At 37.5% G+C, this 14,653-nt stretch overlaps 1 protein-coding gene across 2 annotated transcripts in view; it reads left to right on the forward strand.

The window, feature by feature from the left end:
- Positions 1-2,939: 2,939 nt before the first annotated feature.
- Positions 2,940-14,653, forward strand: part of ARHGEF4 (Rho guanine nucleotide exchange factor 4) — a 130,598-nt gene continuing 118,884 nt past the window's right edge. The window contains exons 1-3 of one of the 2 annotated variants that reach the window (XM_070752986.1): positions 2,940-5,788; positions 10,369-10,683; positions 12,065-12,191. In XM_070752986.1, coding sequence (XP_070609087.1) covers positions 3,137-5,788; positions 10,369-10,683; positions 12,065-12,191 — 3,094 coding nt within the window. In that variant the 5' untranslated portion in view covers positions 2,940-3,136. The remainder of the gene's footprint in view (positions 5,789-10,368; positions 10,684-12,064; positions 12,192-14,653) is intronic. The other variant, XM_070752985.1, reaches the window with a different exon arrangement.

A 14,653-nucleotide genomic window follows, 5' to 3' on the forward strand; every position in this document is an offset into this window, starting at 1 on the left:
TGTTGTTTTACAATGTAGCTACGATTGAACCATAAGTGTAATTTCTTGTTTAAAATTTGGGTCACAATGATGAAATAAAAGAAAGTTCAGTGTGAATATATTTTGCTTGATTCTGGTATTGGAAAATAAATATCCTTGACAGAAAACAGAGACCATATTTTTCTAGGACAAAAAACCCAACACTACTTATTAATGACCACTACTGTAGTTTTGGCCATTTCTATTAATTCGTGAATTATCATGTAGTTAAATGATCTCCAATGAAATATCAAACAAATTATATATATATATTTCTAATATTAAATAAATCATCAAACACTTATACAAAGTTAAAAACACTATACATAAAATGTAGTTAAAAAAATAAATGTAGCTAAATGTAGTTTAAATCTTTTGACAAATATTTAATGCAAAAGCTAACACATTTAAACATATTTAGAATTGTCCAGTAGAGGGAACTACTAAACTTTATACATCCACATTTTTGGAAAATGAATTGTTATTTAGTTGGAACAGATGACATTTAATTTCAATTGATCTAGTGTGCACTGACTATTAGTATAGTTTGAGAGTGGGGTGGGGCAGATTTACCTTCCACATAACAGAAAATTTCTGTCATTTAAAAAAATCTGTAACAAAGACAAATGCTTAAAAGAAAGGTAAGGGTATACGTTATCTTCAAATATGAAAAAATTATGCTAACCAAAGTGCTCTATTTGTAAATTGTATAGATCACAAAGCATTGTATGTTTCTACAACACTCCGTGGCTTGACCTTTAAAACCCTACATGGCATTGGACCAGAGTACCTCCGGAACCGCCTGTTACCGCACGAATCCCAGTGACCGATAAGGTCCCACAGAGTTGGCCTTCTCCAGGTCCCGTTGGCTAAACAATGTCGTTTGGCGGGCCCCACGGGAAGAGCCTTCTCTGTGGCGGCCCCGGACCTCTGGAATCAACTCCCCCCGGAGATTAGAACTGCCCCCACCCTCCCTGTCTTTCGTAAACTACTCAAGACTCACTTATACTGCCAGGCATGGGGGAGTTGAGACACCTTTCCCCCAGGCTCTTTTATATTTTGTTTTATGTTTGGTATGAATGTGTTGTTTGGTTTTTTAAATATGATAGTGTTTTATATGTTTTTAAATAGTATTAGATTTGTTCTACTATAATATTGTTCTTATTATTGTTGTGAGCCGCCCCGAATCTCCGGAGAGGGCGGCATACAAATCTAATAAATTATTATTATTATCATTAATTATTATTGTAATGACCATTAAAAATCCACCAAATATTAAAGCGGTTTTGAAAATTATTTGGAAAATGTGGTTTAGCTTTTTCAGAATACAGCACAATATCCACAAAATGCCACCATTTTGGCATTGTACAATGTGCTCTTATGGGCAATTACGGCATATTTTTCTCTACTGTAGCAACTTAAAGATATTTAAATGTCAACTCTCAAAATTTCTTAGCCAACACTGCATTTGATTTATCAGATTCTCTCTTTTGTTGCAGTCCTAAGGGGAGCAGTGGAGTCCATGCCTATTATAAATTAATCTTCTTAATACAAGGCTCTATTGCTGATTAATTTATCATCTTTTGTTTTTCAGGCCTCAGAGCCAGTTGACAACTGTGCAAGTGAAAGAGAGACCGAAGAAGACCAGAATTCTTCAATCCCAGATACATCAGAGCTGGAAATAGGTGGATCAGGCCAGGAAACAGATGAAGACTACTTTGAAACCCAGTCACATCAAAGCGAATCGCTGTCAGATATCAAGACAGAGCCTTATGAAAGTGTGTCAGACTCGGAGTCCATTGCCAGTGACATCACTAGAGAACCCAATCTTTCTTCAGAAATAGAAGAACCATGGCATAAGTATTCTAAAACAAAAGGAGATAGGTCTCCTCCCAAGTGTTTCACGAAAGAATTGGAATTTATTCGGAAGGAAAGTGTAGAATTCCCTTCAGTCTTACAAGCAGCAACAAGCAAATATGCATTGGAGTTATTAGCACTAGAATCCAAAACTGAAGACGTCAAAGGAAAGGAGAAGGTATTATCTTACAGTATTACCTCCACAGCGTCAAAGGCTACTCAAAATGATTTTGTGTTACAGACTGAAGCTTTGTTAAAAGTGGGGACAAAATCTGAAAACAGAGAGGCACACTTATATTCAGGCGATCAAATTAAAGGTGCCGGTAACAAAGAGAATATGAGCCCAGAAGCAGTAACATTGGTTAGTCTCAGAACAAATTCTGAAAGCTCTTTGAATTTTTCTGAAACTTGCTGTTTATGCTCAGTTTCCAGAAACAGTTTGCCTAACATTCATTTGGAAACAAATGGAAGTTGGAAAAAATATAATGAATCTTCCAAAAGGAGGTATAAAAAAGATTGTATATTTAATACCGAGTATAGACAGAAGACTGTTTTTGACACCGAAAAACCTGTAGAAACAAATTTGTATGGCAGAAAGCAGAAACTAACAGATTTTAAATCTACATTTTTGGTGCCTTCCACAAAGCCAGGAAATTTAGCAATGAAATCCTGGCATAGTTCTCCTGGAAATATAAATGGTCAAGATATCAGAGAACATATAAATGATTGTTTTTGTCTGGCAGATAAATTCAGTCAATCCTGCTCCACATTGCCCCTAAAAGAATCAGATCATGATCATATTAAGGAAAACATAGAGTGTTCAAAAACATCCTTAGAAGTCGAAAAAGACTTAAATATTAAAGGGTTATTTCTTGCTCCTCACTTGATTTTGAATAAAAATGTACAGAAGCAAACAGAAAGCTTCCAGGGGACCAACAAATCCCAGCTCTGTGGCCTTACAACAAAAGGAACAGATACAATTGAATGTCAGTCTTTGGTATTGTCCCAGCTGCCAAATTCCTCAGGAAAAAACTCTAAAAAGAAGAGTTTTTCAAATATGGGATGTATATCAACACATGTAAATGCCAATGCAGTATTAAAAAAGCATCTGAAATCAAAGGATCAGATAGAAATTAAAGGATTGTCTCCAAGGCATATTAGTTCTGAATCTCACACCTGTGATGTTCATGTCTCAGAAAGATGTGCAGATCAATGCAATGTGGCCAATAAATATGATAATAATTGTGTTGTTCATGCTTCCATGATTAATGCAGAGGTAAACAAGGAAAGCAAATGCATCAAAACTCAAAACCTTGAGACTTTTCTCAGAGCATCTGAGCTGAGAAGTAAATATGGGCCAAATATAGGTCGTGAGAAGGCATTTGAGATTCTGGCATCAAATGGAAAATATTGTAGAGAACAGGAATCCGGTACATCTAATATATTAAGATATCCTTTGAATCATCTCAATGATATAGAAAATAAGTCTTGCAATTGCAGTAATGGTGAAGATGTTGATGTCCCTGCTTTTGAAGTTGCAATAACACCACATTATATGTGCCAGAAGGAAAAATCAGATAACATTTCTGAGTTAAAAGCTTTATTGATGGAAACCCCTGATCAAGAACTATTGCAAACAAATGTTGAAGTTGAGAAATCTTTGGCTAAATTTACTGAGATACTAGAGCACGAGAATTCAAACTCTTATCCCATCACCACCATGGATGCCACAAAATCAGAAGAATCTCCAAACAGAAAGTCCAGTTGTGCAAATGACATGTCCTTTGTGCAGGTGTTGCCATACAATGGAGATAAATGCCTAGTTAAGATGGCTCCTGAGGAAAGTTCAAGAAACACACATTGTGAAGCAGACGCAAACATGTTAGACTCACTGTCTTTCCCAGCCTCTGCAAAATCTACAGAAACTACTTTGGTGAACAATGCATCCACAACTAATTTACTTTTAGAAAGTACTGTGCAAACTCAGAAGGAAAAAGGGTGCATAGATAGTTTGCCCTTGGCCCTTCCTGCAGCAAACAAAGTCATAACACTAAGCAAACCATGTCAGTTGAATGGTGATTCTGTCTTAGAGACGGTACAAATAACAAACCATGAATCTCAAACTCATAGCTATACAGCAATGGATGAATCCATGATTACAGATGCAGAACAGGATGCTTGTGTAAATATTGCAAGAACACAGGAAATAAATAGCATAAATATGTTGGGCCAAGATATTGCTGTTGATGATGAGACTCATCTTCAAGGAAATAAAATCAATGCTAAGCAAATTATTGGGGAGGAAGACTCCAAAATCTGTAATGTATTACATGATGAAATTGCTGTTTCTCTCAAATCAGAATCATATGAAGTTTTTCCCACAGAAAATTCAAAGTGCATTAGTAAAAACTATGACATGAATGTGAAGTCAGGTATCTGTGATACTTCAGTGAAAACTGACACACAAGATAATAGCACCAGTGGCCTAGATAATATCAGCATGGAAAGTGCAAATAGTGAAGAGATGGACAATAATATCATTAACTTTTTTGGTAGCAACAATAGTTTTTATAAGGCAGTGCAGAGAATCAACAAAGTGGGTGCCCTAGAAAAGTCTGTTAAGTATTCTAAATTTTTAGCTTTCTCCAAGATGGCATCCTTCAGGAAATCTAAGCTAACATCTCCTGATGATCAAGACAACATGAAAATTAAGGAAGTCACATTCGATAGTGATAAAGCAGATGAAGTAGAAGATAATTGGAAAGACCTCAATTCACCCAGTCCTACTTTGCAAAACAAGGATCAATGCCTTGCAGAATATTCAGATGATGATGATTTATTCTATGAAAGACCTGCTGGACTTTTCAATAGAATTAGTCTGAGAAAAGCTTCTAGCTCTGGTCGGACACTCTTAGAAAGTTCTGGCACATATTTTTCTCCTCCTATGTTAGCCAGGGTAAAATACGGGGACGGATTTGTAGAGAAAAACAATAATGAGTTTACTGAGTGCCCTGAAGTTCGGAAATCTTCTCCAGAGAATGATTTAAAATGCAACAAAAGCATAGATAGCAAAAAATTCCGCAGCCGATTGTCCTTGGCCCATCGATCCTTCTCAAGTTTTTTTGAATCTAAAACTCTGGAAAAGGAAAATGCTCAACAGAGTCCAAAAATTTCCTTTAAAAATGAAAAAATGAAAGCGCACCCATCCTGGAAAGCTTTTCTAAAAAGCAAGGAGGCAGATAGCCTGAAGCAAAATCCCTGTTCAAATGGGAGCTCTGGAAACTTTAGTAGGAAAACATTGAACGAAAAAAAGGAGTGTCAAAATGGACAAGACTTTTTAAAATACAGTGTTTCTAATGGCTCATCTACAGGAATTGGGCAGTCCTATTCCTTTGGGTCAACTGACTTTTTACCTATAGACACCAGAAGGAAGAGGAGAGAGTCATCCTATAGCCCAGATTGTAGCGGGAAAGAGAAAATGATGGGGAATGACGGGAATACCTCCTATGAAGAATTCTGGCTGAAATCTCCAATTACTCCAATTGACCTGCATTCATCATTTCCCCATTTCACTCCTTCTTGCCCCCAGTTGTCAATGTATGAACGTAAAGACATGCCATGCAGGCCTATGAGTCCCAAGCCACAGAGTCCTCGGACTGCTCATCAGCGCATGGGCTTCCATTATCCTGGTAAATTAAGCTCAACTTCATTGATATCTCTTGGAAACATCTCTGTTATTGATGGTGGTTTGGAAGCACCCGAGAGGCCAAAGACATTGAAACCCAGATCTAGTTTCTTGCAGTCCATGCACTCATTAGATAACGACTATTTGAGAGAAGACAGTGGGATAAGCAGCCAATCACAGATCAGCTTAAACACTACTACTTCTATGAGTGATATAATCAGAGATGAGGTGAGTTGTTCTTCAGGAGATTTTGTGTATTGGTATTGAGTGTATGGAGAAGGATTAAAAAATGTTTTTTGTTATGTATCTCATGTAGAATTCTGAGTAGTGATGGGCGAACCCAACGGTGTTCGGGTTCGGCACGCTCGGACGAACTTTATGCAAAATTTGGCCGAACCCAAACCGAACCCAAACCCGAACTCGAACCCAAACAGGGAATCCCTCCCATGAAGAGATTCCAGAGGCGGAGATTTGACGCCACCGGCAGGTTGCTAAGGACGCCAAGGTGATCACTTCCTGGATTCCATGGAGTACAGGAAGTGATCACCTTGGCGTCCTTAGCAACCTGCCGGTGACGTCAAAGCTCCAAACGTCGAACATAACCCCGAACTTTGCCCGAAGTTTGAAAAAATTTCAGGTTCGTGTTCGGCATACCGAACACCACAAAATTCGGTACGGACCCGAATTGTGCAGGTTCAGTTTGCCCATCACTAATTCTGAGTTGATCTGGATGTAATATTCAATGTTATAAATTTCCTGTTTTGAAATAACTTTAGAAACTTGCTCACAAAGACATATGGCAGTGATAGCATATCTGCTGGTGTGCATATCTGCTGGTGTGCAAGCCGTTGCTCTGGCTCAGCTCCAATATGCATGTGTAGCCACCTGATTTTTGGCTCCACACAGAAGTTCTGGGAGGACGTTTTTGGCTTCCAGATAGCCTCTGGAGGGATGGGGGAGGGCGTTTTTAGCCTCCTTCGGCTCCAAGGAAGCCTTTGGAGCCTGGTGAGGGCAAAACACAAGCCTCCTGGGCCCACCAGAAGTTGGGAAACAGGTCATTTCTAGCATAAAGAGGGCCTCTGAGGGGTTGGGGAAAGCTGTTTTCACCCTCCCCAGGCATTGAATTATGGGTGTGGGCACTCACGCAGTAGCACACGCGCACACTCTTTCGGCACCTGAGGGGAAAAAAAGGTTCGCCATCACTGACATATGGCATCATATCCATTTATGTGAATTCTTCAGAGAATAAGACGAAACAATAATGTAAGATTTTGGTTATAAAACTGTTCAGAATTTTTTTTTGGAGCTAACTGGTTCATTTTCATGTTTCATAAGTATGTGAGGATATGGTATTGTATTCGTAGATTTGCTTTCAGAAGTGACCTTTGAAACCCAGTGCTGAAAGAGTGCTTCTTTTTATTTCTAGACAAATGCCGGGTTTTCATTTTAAATGCCTGGGTTAAAATTCAATGATGGTAATTTTCTCTGTTACTGTCTTTTAATGAGGGGTTAGGTTTTTTAAAAAAAAACTTTCAGTACAGATGTACTATACGAGGCTACATTATCTGTGCAATTAAGCTGCAACCATGCATTCAGATCAGGAGATGCTTTGCAGGATCCAGAAAAGGCTCGCATTACCTACCCTCCTGTAGAATAGACGAGAGGTGGGCAAAGTTGGCTCTTCTTTGACATGTGGACTTCAACTCCCAGAATTCCTGAGCGAGCATGATTGGCTCAGGAATTCTGGGAGTTGAAGTCCACAAGTCATAAAAGGCGAAAGATTTATACGATCTGAAGAGAAACCAGAGTCCACAAGTCATAGAAGAGCCGACTTTGCCTATCCCTGGAATAAACAAAAGGATGGCCAAACATTAAACTGTCAGAGGTGAAATCCAGTAGGTTCTGACAGGTTCTGGAAAACCGGTAGCAGAAATTTTGAGTAGTTCGGAGAACCGGTAGCAGAAATTTTGAGTAGTTCGGAGAACTGGTAGCAGAAATGTTGAGTAGTTCGGAGAACCAGCACATACCACCTCTGGCTGTCCCCAGAGTGGGGTGGAAATGGGGGGCTTGCAATATCCTTCCCTTGCCACAGCCATCAAGCCACACCCACAGAACCGGTAGAGAAAATTTTTGAATGTCATCCCCGACTGCTGTCCATTAGTTCTTGAGAGGCAGAAAGGTATGCTGGTATAAATAGTTCTGTCCTGAATGGCTGAGCCCTATTTTGCCAATGTAATAAGAATGATGCCCAGTACAGTTCTTTCTGTTTAAATGTAGAAAAAGTTAAGAAAGCACTTGGTGGCTTTCTCTGACTTCACAGCCTCCAATAATTTTAAGTGCAGATACCTGCTGCAGAAGATCTCAATGAGAGTAAGGAAGTTTATGGGATGTTTAGCCAGCTGTCAAGGTGCCTACCTAACAGGTTATGATGTATCAATTAGGCCAGCATTCGCTGGCTGGGGAATTCTGGGAGTTGAAGTCCAGCTGGGAAACACTGAATTAGGCTTCAAGCACAAGGGAGACTGTAGGTTGAAATAGGAGTGAATTGATAGGGAAAAGATACTCTATCTTAAATTAATGCTGCTAAAGAATGGTGATGAGTTTCACCTCTGTCCTCATGGTCAACAAACTTAGAAGTATCCCATAAATTGTAGCCTAGAACAGAGTAGGCAAAACGGTGCTTCTGGAAAGTAATAAAACCAGGAAACATATGTTTAATCTTTTATTAGCAGAAATAGTGAAGAAAAACCTAACCCCTGCAGCACAGGAAGAGCATCTGTCAGAAATGATAATCCAGTATTTAAACAGAAGTCTAGTATTGTTCCAAAATAGTGCTAAATGTATAGTTATAGGGAACCTGTATAAGGCTCTGAAAATTGCTGCATTTTGCAGGCAGATGCTACTGCAGAAGCCAGATGTCAGGTCTTTCAGCAAGGAAAACCCCAATGCCCTTAGGAAAGCAATGCCCAGTGGCCAGAGAAGGGAGGATCATGTCTGTAGCAATTTTAAGTGGCCAGGTGGATTTCTACATAGTGCAGACTTGGGTATATAGATAGTTATATACGTCACATGTTTTTGTTATATAGTTGCATACATGAGGTACAGTTATAAACATCTATATAATAATTACATAGAAGTTTGCTGAATTCCTATTTGTAGAACTTAACATCTGTAAATCTAATTTCTGGCTGAAATAATAGAAAGGAAAAAGGGACATAGTTCTTAGGGGAAGGCAGCATTCCAAAATTAGAGAGGCATCTAAATATACCAAGCAAGTTTAGATAGATGGAGAAAAAATTTGTTATCTCTAGGGAAGATAGTGAAATGTCACAGCTAAATATAACTTTATTGTGCCCTCTGGAGGCAAGGTTTTATATTACAAGGTGTTCCTTATAGACCCAACAACAGTCATCATACAGAGAGAATTCAAAGGATGCTTAAGAAAATAAGTAATTAAACTTTGCTAATTGTATATTCTTAGCAGCAACTTCAGTTTTAAGGAACTCTTGCTCAAAAGGATTCTGATGCCTGTCCTTTTAGATTGGTTGGCTTACTCAATTAACAATTAAAATAACTGTTTATTATATATATATATATATATATATATATATATATATATATATATATATATATATATATATATATATATATATATATTTGTTTGTTTTCGTAGATTTTCACGGGTATACAGTGATCCCTCAATTTTCGCGGGGGATGCGTTCTGAGACCGCCCGCAAAAGTTGAATTTCCACGAAGTAGAGATGCGGAAGTAAAAACACTATTTTTGGCTATGAACAGTATCACAAGCCATCCCTTAACACTTTAAACCCCTAAATTGCAATTTCCCATTCCCTTAGCAACCATTTAGATTATTACTCACCATGTTTCTTTATTAAAGTTTATTAACAAAAATATTTATTAAAGGTGGACGAAAGTTTGGTGGTGAGTCTTCGGAGAGGGGCGGCATACAAATCTAAATAATAAATAAATAAATAAATAAATAAATAAATAAATATGACATCATCGGGCAGGAAAAACCGTGGTATAGGGGAAAAACCCGCAAAGTATTTTTTAATTAATATTTTTGAAAAAACGTGGTATAGACTTTTCGCAAAGTTCGAACCCGCGAAAATCGAGGGAACGCTGTATGTATGTAGATTGTTCTGAGTTCGGTTTTTGCCCCATGTAATATTTTGCATGTCTATGTGACATTTTGGTGAAATCACATTCGGTGAAATCACAATATATATATTGTCAAGTAAGTATCTGATAATATACCTAAGTATAACATTATTTGAATACATAAGTTGGGTACAAATAAAAGGGAACATTTGGACAGGGAGAGTAGGCATGCTGGTGGAGTTATGCATGTCCCTTACTGACCTCTTAGGATTTTTCTATGTAGTTTTCTATGAGTAATGTAGGTGGGAGGAACATTTGAATTGGGATTGCACCATAAACAGAATATGGCAAGTGATCCTGCCACGTGCTGCCCTGAAGCAACTTTTCAAGTGTATTTACACTATGCTGAAATATTTTTTCTCAGTACTTATATGAGCATGGATCCAAACTTTACATGAAGTTAATACAGGTGAGTTCAAATCCAGGTTTTATTTCGATTGCAACACCGACACTGAATCAATAAAGACCTTATTTATAAGATATGTTATAAACGATGTTACTTTAAAAAGGGACAAATGTAATAAGATTTTTCCAGATTCATAATGACTGCTTTCAGTGAGCTGCCCAAAATGGTCAACAAAAGAAACATGTTTTAAAGATACTTTCACCTGTTATTTGTAAAATAGGAGCGTTCCCAACAAAGTGAAATTTCAGCAGAAGAGAGGTCAGGTGAAAAGCACGGTCTTCCTTACCGGAAAAAATCTGTTCAGATGCCAGGGTCTTTGGATTCAAATGTAGAGGACAAGGCCTGGATCCTTCCCTTCTATATCCAGGAGGGAAAGATAAAAAACCACGTCCAGCAGAAGAGACACAAATCCCTATACAAATGCTTCAGCTTTGATGATACGTGGATGGAGAGAAACCGAAAAAGGACCTTTGTGAAAGAGGGCCAGTCAGACAGAGAGAACAAATCAAGTAACTCCCCAGAAGATCAACTCAATGTAAGGAACCAAAGATAATTTGTCTGTTCTCTCTGTTTGCATTCTTCCCTTTCAATGATTCTGTTAACGAGTTCTTCTGCCGCTTTTGTTTCTAACACAGTATGGCAATTTTGTGTTCTCTTTTCTGAGATTAACCATCTTGACAGATAGGTCTTCTTTACTGCCTCTCTTGTCTCATATAGGATGCATGGTGTTATATGTACATACTTCTGATGAGTGGATTGAAAAGTATTTCTATGTTAGAATATCATTTATATTTTGGAGTACAAACAATGTCAATGCAACTTTATTAGAAGTAGTATTAAATATTAAACAACTGCATGGAGTATACCTAGGACCACACTATTACAGTAATTCATTCTCAAGCACCCCTCGTAATTTTAAGAACCTTCTTTTCCTTTTAAAGTTCTTCACAATGAAGAACTTTAGAATTTCTGATATTTACTGTTCTGTCGGGCTCTCTGGTAGACTCCTCCCCAAAATCCACAGGTACAAATTTCAGACACACACACGTTTGAAAATTCAAAACAATGTTCTTTATAATGAAAATTCACTTAAACCAAGCCCTCTTTTGGTATAGCAAAGAGCAGTCATCTCCAAACAAACTGGTAATTTGTACAAGTCCCTTAAGGGACTTGTACAAATTACCAGTTTGTTTGGAGATGACTGCTCTTTGCTGTGATACTTAGCTTGCAGCTGTGAGGCAATTCACAGTCCTTCTTCTTTAACAAAGTGAAACACACTTTGCCCTGGTTTAGTTTCAAAGCGGGGAAAAAATCAGCACACAAAAAGTCAAAGTCAGTAAAGCAGTCATGAAATACAATGATCAGATAATCCTCCACAATGGCCAAACCCACATGCTGCTATTTATAGCAGCCTCCCTAATTACCACAGTCCCACCCAACCACAGGTGGCCTCATTTTCTTTGATAATAATCTCTCAGTTGTTGCTGCCTATGCATCGCTCTCCGCATGCGTGGCTGTATCATTAACTCTTGTTCTGAATCCAAGGAGGAGTTAGATAATTGATCTCCTTCTGAGCTGTCTGCCCCACTCTCCTCCTCCCTGTCACTCATGTATTCTTGGTCAGAGGAGCCTTCATCAGCAGATTCCATTGGGGGCAAAACAGGCCTGCAGCATGTGGATGTCTCCCCCACATCCACAGTCCTTGGGGCAGGAGCTGGGCCAGAGCTAACCACAACATTTACAAAGCTCTTTTCCCTGCTTTCCTTTAGCATTCTCATTTGCTTTTCTTTATCCAATTGTTTGGATTGAAGATAACACTTTAAAAAATCTTTTTTTGTTTTTTTTAGTAATCAGCAATCTTTTTGGAATTCAGGCTATCCATTTTTGTAAACATGTTGCTACTTTTTTTCCTGTAGGTTAAAATAAAATCAGTTACTTCTCCAGTGGCCACTGATCCCCTTCGTCTCAAATTGCACCTCTATTCCCAGAGCACACCTACAGGACTAGACTGCATGGGCTTGAGGCAAAGCATCTCCTTTTCTGGTATGACCATCTTTATTATTTGATATCTAATAATTTGCACGATAATTTGGTTGATCTTGAATTGGTTTAATTATATTATTTGCATCAATTAGCTTTGATGGAAATGGGTATTCAGCAACACTATCTTAATTTTCTTCAGTGCCTCTTTTGTATATACAGCGATACCTCGTCTTACGAACTTAATTGGTTCCAGGATGAGGTTTATAAGGTAAAAAGTTTGTAAGATGAAACAATGTCTCCCATAGGAATCAATGGAAAAGCGATTAATGTGTATAAGCCCAAAACTCACCCCTTTTGCCAGCCGAAGCACCCGTTTTTGCACTGCTGGGATTCCCCTGAGGCTCCCCTCCATGGGAAACCCCACCTCTAGACTTCCGTGTTTTTGTGATGCTGCAGGGGAATCCCAGCAGCACAAAAACGGGGGCTTCACTGGCAACGGAAGTCTGGAGACGGGGTATCCCAGTGGCAGCTACTTGGGTTTGTAAGGTGAAAATAGTTTGGAAGAAGAGGCAAAAAAATCTTAAACCCCGGGTTTGTATCTTGAAAAGTTTGTATGACGAGGGGTTTGTAAGATGAGTTATCACTGTATTTGAGCGGGATGACCAACTTGTTTATTTTAAGAGACACCGCTAGTATTAAGCTCATTAATGCTGGCACAAAATAAAGTGGAAGGACTATAGATGGCAATTGCAATTGCTAAAGTGATGACTTTTAATATAGAGTTTGACAGAATCCCTTATATAATCTTATAACCAGATTATATTTGAAAGAAGGGTATAGTATTGGCTTCAAAGGAATCATGTCGAGTTTGCTTTGTTGCTCCATTTTCTTTGTAAGGGGTCTTGACAACTGTTTTCTAATGCCTTCCATTGCACATATGAAAGTGTAATCCTATATTGCGTTATAAGTTAAAAATAGTGTTTGAAAAGTGACTCCTTTTAATTTAAATGTAGTTATGATTTTTGTACTCTGATCCTTCAGTGCTCACTGAAAATTAGAAATGCAAGAAAATCTTCAGTAAAGAATAATAATAAGTAGGTATAAATGAAAGCTTAGAAATCCACTTTTAAATTTCCCAACGCAGACATGAATCACAAAGATATCCAAAATGTTCAAAGGTACTAATTGGACATCTATCGTAAAGTATAACTGCTGTTTATATTGTCAGATTACTTCATCAATGACATTGCTGATGAACTACTTCTAGCTCGCTTGTTTTTTTGAATAGGATTGTATTTATTTACAAACTTCTTAGAAACATGTAGGGAATTAATACGACTGCTGAAGTTATCTTTCCTTCTCTTGTTTTTTTTCCAGATGCTTTAATTACAATTTTCTCAATGGTCTGTTACTATTAGTAGGAGGTTGATTATAATTTAAACAAAAACGATAGAAAAGTATTTAATAAGACAAAAAGATTAGCCAACTAGAGATGTCCCAAGTTTAACAAAGCTTTAGATATTTTTCCTTGAAAGGAAACCAGATAGTATTTATGGAGGAAAGATACATATCAAACTGTAAGGTAACTGTTATTCTTAAGAATAGCTATCAACTTTTGTTTTGCACGCAGCAAAGTTTTGTTGAAACCATTATCCCATTTCACTGCCAGGAACTCATCTTTTAATTAAAAAAAAGAAAATAACAACAACTTCATGAATTTCACAAAACACATTAAGAAATTGTAGCTTTCTGCAATAACACCAGCAGAACTGCAAAAAAAACTGCACTACTTGGAACATCATATATTTTAAGAAGATACTTGCTTGATACCTAGGATGCTGGCAGCAACCCGTATCAAGTATTAGCACCAGTCAGTGGTATTTGTGAGACTTTTTAAAATGTTCAGTTGACTGAGTTTCATGTTTAATGAATAAAAAAGATGATGATGATGATGATGATGATGATGATAATAATAATAATAATAATAATAATAATTGTTTTATTGTTATTGCTGTTGTTATTATTATACTTTTTAAATATTCCATTGACTGAGTTTAATCTTTAATGAATAAAAGTTTAATAATAACGATGGTAATGGTAACAACAACAACAATAACAATAATCACTGTTAAAACTTGTATGCTGCTCAACCCTTAATGAGACTGGATGGTTCACCACAATCAAAGAAATTACAATAGAAAATAGGTAATACAATAAAAAATCAAAAATTAAAGGTAAAAGATGGCAGGTATGATAAAGCGAGAATCTTAATTTCCCTGGAGGTATTAGTATCACTATTAATGCACAGGTTAGATGTAGGTTATTAATGTAGGTTAGATCTGTATCACTTTCTGTGTCTTGTGTGTTGAAAATCCAAGAAAGAAAAACCCCAACTCCATGATGAGAGAGAAAAGTACGTTTACTAGAGAAGAACTGATACCGTGTTTCCCCGAAAATAAGACAGCGTCTTATATTAATTTTTGCTCTCAAAGATGTGCTATGTCTTATTTTCAGGGGATGTC

This window comes from Erythrolamprus reginae, chromosome 5 (genome assembly GCF_031021105.1).
Source record: "Erythrolamprus reginae isolate rEryReg1 chromosome 5, rEryReg1.hap1, whole genome shotgun sequence".
Lineage (NCBI taxonomy): Eukaryota > Metazoa > Chordata > Lepidosauria > Squamata > Dipsadidae > Erythrolamprus > Erythrolamprus reginae.